Genomic DNA, 9,263 nt, shown 5'->3' on the forward strand with positions numbered 1-9,263 from the left:
AGTTTATCTCTTAAACACCGCGCACCGCGTTTCTCTTCTAAAATTCCTTTTTTTTTTCTCTCCTATATATATATATATAGATATATACATACGTATCTATATAAGTATATATATATACTCGAACGTATGTTTCCACGGACATATCTCACTCTCGTTCATGTATACATACACGGACGCACTCGTATTTTCTTAGCTTCTTCTTTATCTCCCTATTCTTTCTCGAACCTTCCTGCACGAGCTCCGAATTCTTCCTTCTTGATTCTCTTAATCTCATGTCTCTTTTCCTCATTTCCTCTCTCTCTCTCTCTCTCTCTCTCTCTCTCTCTCTCTCTCGCTCTCTTTCTTTCTCGCTCTCTTTCTCTCTCATCTATCCCCTCGTTTAATGTACATGCCCGCTAAATTGCCTATATATCACCGCGTTACTCGTTCTCATATTTAATTATATCTCGATTGCGATCGGTATTAAAATTTAACATTTAAATTCTTCATTCACTACAATATTACACCGCGACATTTGTACAAAGAACAATCACATGAATTCCCCTCGCGGCCATTTTCTCCTTTCGCCAGGCGTCGACCGCGTGTCCTCCATTCTCTCTTTTTTCTTGTTTTCTTCTTCTTCTTTTTCTTCGTCTTCTTCCTCTTCTTTTTTGCGTTTTCCTTTCTCTTCTTTTCTTTAGCACCTTATTCGATGCTTCCTTTTCGTCCTTCGAGAATCCTCGTCCATCGTCATCATTCGATGACGGCTTTCTTCTTCCATCTTTTGCGTCCTCCGTCCCGTAGACTCTTCGCTCCGTTAGAGATCCTTTTTCTCTCTCTTCTTCTTTTCTCTCTCTCTCTCTCTCCCTCCCTCTCTCGCTCTTCCTTGACGATCCGAGTTGACGTCTACCCTTTGGGGATTATCGACGCACCCCCTCCCCTCCCCCTTTCCCCGGCAGATTATTCTCGTTCTTCGGTCATTCGCATCGCCCTTCCGTGACTCTCTGGTTCGCCGGCTGGAGCACGGTGGTCCCAACGCGTTTCTACGTTTTCCAATCCGCAAGAACCGTCGTTCCACCGTTTTTATCTGGGTACGCGACTGCTACTGAAACAAAAAGATACGACGAAATTCAAAGTCAAATAGCGATTCTTCGAAGTGGATAATGTAAAAGAGAGATACGTATTTTTTGTACGATCGATATTATAAACTTAGATATAATAATGTGATCGCGTTAGTTCGTCTTTTCTTTTTTCTCTTTTTTTTTTTTTCTAGATTAAGAGAGCTATCCTAAATCTCGATAATTTCGAACGTCAACGTCTTTCACGATCAGGAAAGCGAAAGACAGAGCAAACGACATTGATCTCACTTAGAGAGCGAAGCCATTAGAAGGGAAGTCCGATCGAAGTTCTCGAATGACGTACCTTTATAAGTGATGTCCATAGTACTCGGGCGGGTAATGGTACTGGTTGTGGAAGGTGGGATCGCCCGGCGGCCGGTGCATCATGCTCGCCGCCTGTCCGTCCATCATATAGCCCATCGTCGCGTCCGGACTGTACGCCCCGCTAGGACCTGCGGACAATGGTGGAAACACTACACGTTACTATGGTTAGATCTCTGTTCCGTAATTGGCAGGCTGCTACTGGACAAGCTCGGAAACTCCCCTTGAATCATGGTACCACTCTTCTTTTTTCGAACGAACAGTGGACACCGAGGAGTCGCCGAGCTGTGTCCTCGTTCAACGATGTCGCCTTATTCGTATGAAATGAAAATTAAAATGTCAAATTGAAATGAATTGCGACATCGTTCAACTTCCTCTCTGTGTTGTATGTATCTCTGCGTGTGCGTGCGCGTATACGTGTATATATATATATATATATGTATGTATGGATAGATGTATGTATGTGTGTTTACGTGCATCATATGTATGAGTAAGAAAAACGTGTATGCCTCGTACAATATGCGTCGAAAGAAATACTTAAATATTTATTATTTCCATTAAATTGTAGTTTACAAGGATGCTCATTAGATGCAAGGTATTGAAGCTCATAAAAAAGGAGGAATTATTTTTTGATTTTCACGGCCACAAGCGTTAATGAAAGCAGGAAGATTTACGTTCGAGGAATACAAAATGAATCGACGCTAGGTCGAGAATTTCAATCTTCCTCGGCATCGAATGGTTTAGTTCAAAGTGACGACAATTCCTCGCACTCTCTCTCTCTCTCTCTCTCTCTCTCTCTCTCTCTCTCTCTCTCTCTTTCTCTCTTTCCTCCGTCTCTTTTCTAAGCTGTAATGGAGAAACGGGAATCCACGGGAGACTCCCCTAGTTTTAATGTCGGTATCTTAATGTATATTGCCGCGATAAATCAAGGACTCTGATTGCGTCCTACCACCCTTCGTACCAATACGAGCGAGACTTGGTGAGAGGATAGTATAAAGACGGACAAGGAGAAGGGAGAGAAAGAAAAAGAGATCTTCGAAATCTTCGAGCTTGGAATAGTTAAGGTAAAACGAGACAACGTCCAACTACTCGAATAGGTATAGCTTATTCCGCAGTTTCCCACGACTCGCTGAACTTTCCATCAGCGATTTGTCAAAAGGCAGGAAATCCACGATTTTACCCCTTCCAAGCTCGTACCAACTATTTCAACCGTTCCAATGTTCTCTCCCCTGGCAACAACCTTTTTCTCTTTTTCTTTTATCCTGGCGACCGACTTCTTTCCACGTAAAGAGAGAGAAAGAGAAAGAGAGAGAGAGAGAGAGAGAGAGAGAGAGTACCGAGCACCGTTTCAAACAAAACTCGCGGCGCTTTACTTTACCAGCGACCTAGCCGTAAATCACAATTATTGCGAGCGCTCGTTTTCCTTTCTCCTCTTTCCCCTTGGATTACCTTTTCTATCTATCTCTTCTTCCACTTTTTACTGAACGGAGAACGTTTTTCAAACGCAATCCACGACGCAACGCTCTTTCTGTCTCTTGGCCATTCCTTAGTTTTGTTGTTAGGACTGCTTCAAAAACTATTTTATTATCTTTAAACGTCTATCGTGAGATTTACAATAGAAATTTTTCTTAATAAACATAATATTAAAATTATAATCAAAGACCGAGTATACGTACAATTTATATTATGTAGAGGGGGTCTTGGTTTATGTACCCGGAAAATGCACATATTGCAGAACATGATTTTAACGTTGGAGCAAAGTGAACATTCCTTGCAAGGTATGAACGCATTGAAGAAGGTTTAAAGTGGCTCGAAAGTCTTTCATGGCATCGTCGTCGTCGTCGTCGTCGTCGTCGTCGTCGTCGTGTATTCGCCAGCCCTCTCTCTCTCTCTCTCTCTCTCTCTCTCTCTCTCTCCCTCTCTTTCTCTCTTTCGCGGTTGCTGGGTCTCAGGCCCAGGAATGTAGTCTCATATTATAGCCACCACGACTACGGATATCCCACTAACGAGGGATGCGCGCTTGTAGTGTGATTAAACCGCGCTATAACGCAGCGGGGTGCCTACGGATAGCTCGGACGGACCACAATATGGGAAATTAAGGAATAGCTCTCTCTCTCTCTTTCTCTCTCTCTCTCTCTTCTCTTAAATCGAAGGAGAAAGAGGGGTGAATCTTCAGCAGTGGATTCCTCGCAGTGAACCGAAACGACTTGCGCGAACTCGTCTCTTTCTCAACGTGTAAATCGCGTCGTTAGGGAGTCCTCTTCTCTCTTTTTCTCTTTCTCTATTTCTCTCTGTGGACCAGCGCGTTTACCTTTGATTGGATCGCGGTGATTATTTTCTGCATATTATACTGACGACTCTCTAGTAGTCAGAGATTTCTGTTTTGTTTTTCTTTATCTTCTTTTACTTTTTTTCTTCTTTTTCTTTTAGAATCGAGTATGGGAAAAGGAGAAACAGATTATCGTTCAACTTTCAAGCTTCGAGAGCAACGATCGATCGCGTCGATTTCTTTGATATCGCGACTACGAAGCGAAGACCATCGTCTTGGACGGTAATTACGAAAATTTCCGTCGGTTAGCATGATCTAGAAGGAAGTTAATGAAAGAAACGTTGATCGAAGATCGAGACTAGATACGTCCACGAGATTGCTTTAAATGTATCGGTAAGAGACGACGTATTATAAATATGTCAATCTTATTGCTAGTATTTTCTTAAGCGAGCTCTTTGATCACCGACTTCTACTTGATTTACACGAGTCAAATTAACGAACGAAAACGCCTGTGTTAAACGCAAACCGTACCTTTTTTACGCGTGGAAATTACGCTTCGTTGGGAGTTACAAGTCTCGCACGATTAAATCCTTCTGTTAATTATTTATCGTTCGCATCCGTTAACGTTGACGTTAACGTTCGGCGTTGGTATAACGCGTGATCTTGTTTATGTCATTGAACGTTGACAATTGCTGAGATCGACGTCTCCTCAGAGTCATTCTGGGAATTCGTTTAGACGATATCCTTGTAGGAAAACCTAAGCCAAAGTGGGGTCAATTCGATGAGACTAAATCCTGGTATAACGAGACCACGAGGAGATAGGAAAAACAGTGTACGGTGTAATGCAATAAAGGTCGTCTCTGACCCCGAGAAGGCAGCTACGGTATTGCTCGCTATTTCGGCACTGCGTAAATCTACAAAAGCTTTTCCACATCCCCTTTTCTGTTCAGCCAGAAAATTCTACGAGACGTATAAGTTCTACCATTCCTGTATACGCGTATACGTTTACGCGTTCGGTAATTTATTTAGGAGTTCCCCGAACGTGTGTACTACCAACGTGTTACGGGGAGTAAACGAGTCAGTCGTTAATTGCCAGGAGCCTAAGCTGTGCAAGAAAGTATTCTCCCGTGGCACCCCGGAAAAGGGAAAAAAGATACATCCGTTTTGTTGTTAACCCCCCCTTGATGACGTCTCAAAAGTGAGATTGATCAGAATGTTACATACCTATATATATATATATATATATATATATATATATATATATATATACAAATTCGACAACAGGATCTACGTTTATTTCCCCACAATTTCCTCACAAATTTCTAAAGATTAACGATCCAACCTACGATACGGTTGGATAGTTGAATTTCAAACAGTCCGAGATGAGAACTTAGAAACGCCCGCGAAAATCATAGAGAACGTGAGAAATTCGGAATACTGGCTGGGTTGCGTGGACTCCTCCCGAAGAACACGAGAATGGCATTAGTAGTAAGTTACGCTTGTGGCCAGACTGGATGTGTCCGTAGGTGCCTGTTGGCTGTGTTTAAGGAGATAGGTACCTTCGGTACTCGAAGGTAACGCGACGGTGACTAGCATTGGGTTGGTTCTGTATGTGGCTTCTGTGCTACCGAATTCGAGACGACCTAGGATTCCTTCCTTCGAGGAGTAAGTGAGAAAGACAAATAGATAGAGAGAGGGATGCTACTCTCTAGCAAAGTTAGTTGCCGGCGACAGAGCCGAGTGTTCGTGGGGAGTTTTCGAGGCAACAGAGTTTCCACGATAGTTCGCTCGGACGGAGTTCCTCCTTGCCAGTTGAAGGTATACCTAACGTTACCAGAGTTTCCAGGCTTTCACAGGGGAACGGTGTTAAAACCGCGACAGAGAAGCGTTACGAAGGAGGCTGGAGGATAGTATGTATGTGCGTGTATATGTGTGTGTGCGTGCGTAAGAGAGAGAGAGGCATGATAGATATGAGCAGTCTAAGTAACAACCATCAGTTTCCAGAGTTCACCGTGCCAACCGAGAGCACCTCTAACGAACTTCTGGCAAGATTTAAAGGAAGTACCGAGTGTCGACTTCGTCGGGTTGCCTAGAATTGCCGACTTAATTAAGTGGCCTGCGTTATGCCACTTACTGCGAAACGTTAAAAAAAAATTAAGAAAAAATAAAAAAAAAAAAAAAAATAAAAAATAAACAAATAAAAAAGAAGGAATAGAAATGAAAAGAATTGCCTTTAGTTGCGCGATTGTCCTTTCGTCTTATTTCTTTTTTTTTCTTTTTTCTCTTTTTTTTTTTTTTTCTTTTAAGTAAAAGATTTTATAAAATAAAAAATAACGTTTCAAGAGAGATACACCGGCTCTCGAAGTTTTCCCTTCTGCATTTCCTTTATTTCCTTGTACGTTTCGGAATAGAGAGAGAGAAAGAGAAAGGAGTTCGAGAGCAAACTCTGTTCGATGTATTCGTCGAGAAGGGAAGAGCGAGAAGAAGAAGGGGGAAAGGACGATTCGCCGAACGGAAACCGGAAATGTGCTCCGGAACCTTCAACAATCCCTCGATGAAACTATTGGTCATCCGCGACGCAATACCGGATACGCCGGATCTAATAACTCATTCGCCCGCCTGCTGCCTAGTCTCTCTCTCTCTCTCTCTCTCTCTCTTTCTCTTTCTCTTTCTCTCACTTTCTCACTCTCTCTGTCTCTCTCTCTCTCTCTCTCTTTCCTTCTCTTTCTCTCTTACTCTCTCTCTCTCTCTCTCTCTCTCTCTTTCTCTTTCTTTCTCTTTCATCTAAACGAGCACATTTTTCTACGATTCTCATTGAATCTTCTGCGAATGATGGAACGGTCGAACTACTATCCTAGATTCAGAACCGGTATTCTCACCATATTGTCCTACGTTTCTTTCTTTTCTTTCTCCAACTCGCTCCGAAAACTCCGTTTCTTTTTACTCTTTCATCTTATCACATACACAGAGGGAGAGAGAGAGAGACATAGACATACACAAAGGGGTACGCATACAAAGCCAGTATGGTGGTCACCTCCCACTCCTTTCCCGTCCTCCGAGCGACCCTCTGATATATAGCCCCTCGGAGGTCGATGACTTCCGCTATTTTTCTTCCGCTGTCTCCAGCAAGCAACTTCCCTTCCTAACGTCCACAACCACAGCCGCAGCCAGTAGCGATCCGAACCCAAGCTTTGCTTCCAGCTCGGTTTTCGGTTCTTTTTAACGTTTCTACGGGTATCCAGGAATCGTGAATGGACATCGATCGTGAACGCACAGAGAGAAAGAGAGTGAAAGAGTACTAGCGAAAATTTCGTGCGAAATTTCTTCGCTCCTATTAAAATAATCACGATACTTATGGTTAATCAAATGAATTAAAAATGTAATACTTGGAAATGTGAAAAAAAAAAGAACAGAAAAGAAAAGAAAAGAAAAGAAAAGAAGAGATAAAAAAATTACAAAAAGAATTGATCGTACACGTCGGATGTCGAAGAAATCCATATTCCAGGAGCGCTCGATTCGTCTGTCAATTTAAATATTTTGTTATGCGAGACAGGTTCATGGACCTAAGCATCGAACAGAATGAGAGAGAAAGAAAGAGAGAGAGAGAGAGAGAGAGAGAGAGAGAGAGAAAGAAGGCATGGAGATACGTACGAAGATGAGCAAAGAAGCTACTACATTTATGGATGTCGTCTGCGTGACAAGTCGAAATTAATTTGATCCACCCCCTCCCCATTCCTCTTAAGACGTCGGCGTTGGCATATTTTAACCCACTTCTTCAGCCTTCCTCTTTTTTCCTCGACCCTACGCCGAGCGAGCCGACATAAATTTCATCGAAGAGGACAGACGGACGAACGGACGATCGGATGGTCGGTCGGATAGTCAGACGGACGGAGGTTCCGGATCGGAGATTCGCTAAAACTCGATGACTACCTCGCGACCGACTGGTTCCTTTACTCGTCGATGCGATCCATAATTAATGATCGAGACGGACAAATGGTGGGAGAAAAGGAAAGAGAGAGAGAAAGAAAGAGAAGAAGACAGTGAACACATAGTCCATAAAAGTTCTCAATATTTATAAGGTACGAAGCACGCGGATGAGAGACCACGTCGGCGATATATATTCCTCGATCTCTCTGAGCTATACGGTATTTAGATATTTTAATTAACCGACGGGCCATAAATTATGATAATTAAGAAAGTGGCCCGCCGTTGATCCACGTCTTCGATGTCGGATCTCGCAAGCCATGAAGTTTTACGTCAGAGACATGTGCGCGATGGCGGACTACCGAGATTAATTCCAAATAAAGAGATAGAATTTTCTTTCGTCGAACGATCACATTTCCTTTAACCGTAATTCCGTTTTTTCTTTTATTTCCCTTTTTCCTTCTTTTTTTTTCGTTAGGACTATTTCGTTTCCTCGTAGCATCGACTAACGTATGTTTGTACTTATGTACCTTGGGTAGATCAAAACGAAACCGTAACTTTTTTCGTTGAAGATTTAGGGGATAGTAGTATCGATAATCTAGGTGTCACGCGGTGGTACTCGATCCGTAATGCGGTTCTTAAGTTTTAATATAAAACTGTAAAACCTCTTTTCTCTCTCTCTCTCTCTCCCTCTCTCTCTCTCTCTCTCTCTCTCTCTCTCTCTCTCTCTCTTTCTCTCTCTTATCCCCATTTCGTGGCAGATTTAACGACGCAGTAGACCGCAGGTCACACTTACGTGCCCTCTTGCTACTCCTCTTCGTCCTCATCCTCTTTCTTTCTCGCTCTTTGGAGAGAGCGATCCGCGGATTATAGAAACCATTCTTAACAGTGTCAATAAACGGAGGTTATGAGAGCCACAAACGTCGGAAGTGTCTCTCCTTACGACTGACATAAATAAGCTCCGTAGCACCGGCCCCCGGTCGTTTAAACGTCGCGAAGAAACTCGCCGGATAACTCGCTTTCGATGCCGAGTTCGCGATATAATCCAAAGTAGATTTATTTATTTCGATGTTTTCTTTTTTTTTTTTGTTCCCAAAGTATCATATTTTAATGATCATTGCAAATTTTTCGTTCTATATAAGTTCAAGGCGTCCATAAAATTTCCTATTGGAAACTTCTTATAAAATAGGGATTCGCTTATAATATATATCGAAAGATGGAGTTGAAATTTTGTTCGAACACGAACGAGAAGTTCGGATCTAATAAGCGATGGAGACGACGTAACGGTGAACTCGGTCGATGCGTCTTCCCGATAACGATCTTTCATCTCTCGGTCTCTCTTCTTCGGTAGTCTTCTTCCTGGTTACCATTACCGCGTAACAGTCTTGATGGCGAAAGTAGTCTAGGGGCAAACGGTCAACGAGACTGGAGATGAGATAGAACAGGCCATTATGTCCGTCCCGATAAGATAGGTCCACCCTAGATGGGTAGTCCGTGGAACCTACGAAGGTTTCTCAGCGTACACGAAAGCTCTGATACACCGGACGCGATCTACGACATGAAAAATCTAGTTGGTAGCTAGCGAGAAACCTAGCGTGCAAAGAAGAGAGAGAGAGAGAGAGAGAGAGAGAGAGAGAGAGAGAGAGAGAGAG

The 9,263-nt window shown here is 42.8% G+C and overlaps 1 protein-coding gene across 4 annotated transcripts in view; it reads right to left on the minus strand.

The window, feature by feature from the left end:
- Window positions 1-9,263, minus strand: part of LOC122634499 (homeobox protein homothorax) — a 352,644-nt gene that overhangs the window by 1,978 nt on the left and 341,403 nt on the right. For 2 of the 4 annotated variants that reach the window (XM_043823493.1, XM_043823491.1), the window contains 2 exons: window positions 1,402-1,570; window positions 1-1,081 (listed from right to left, as the gene is read on the minus strand). The exon at window positions 1-1,081 is cut by the window's left edge and continues 1,978 nt beyond it. In XM_043823493.1, coding sequence (XP_043679428.1) covers window positions 1,404-1,570 — 167 coding nt within the window. In that variant the 3' untranslated portion in view covers window positions 1-1,081; window positions 1,402-1,403. Of the gene's footprint in view, window positions 1,085-1,401; window positions 1,571-9,263 lie in introns of all 4 variants that reach the window. The other 2 variants (XM_043823494.1, XM_043823492.1) reach the window with 2 other exon arrangements.

Source organism: Vespula pensylvanica, chromosome 15, assembly GCF_014466175.1.
Source record: "Vespula pensylvanica isolate Volc-1 chromosome 15, ASM1446617v1, whole genome shotgun sequence".
NCBI classification, from domain to species: Eukaryota; Metazoa; Arthropoda; class Insecta; order Hymenoptera; family Vespidae; genus Vespula; species Vespula pensylvanica.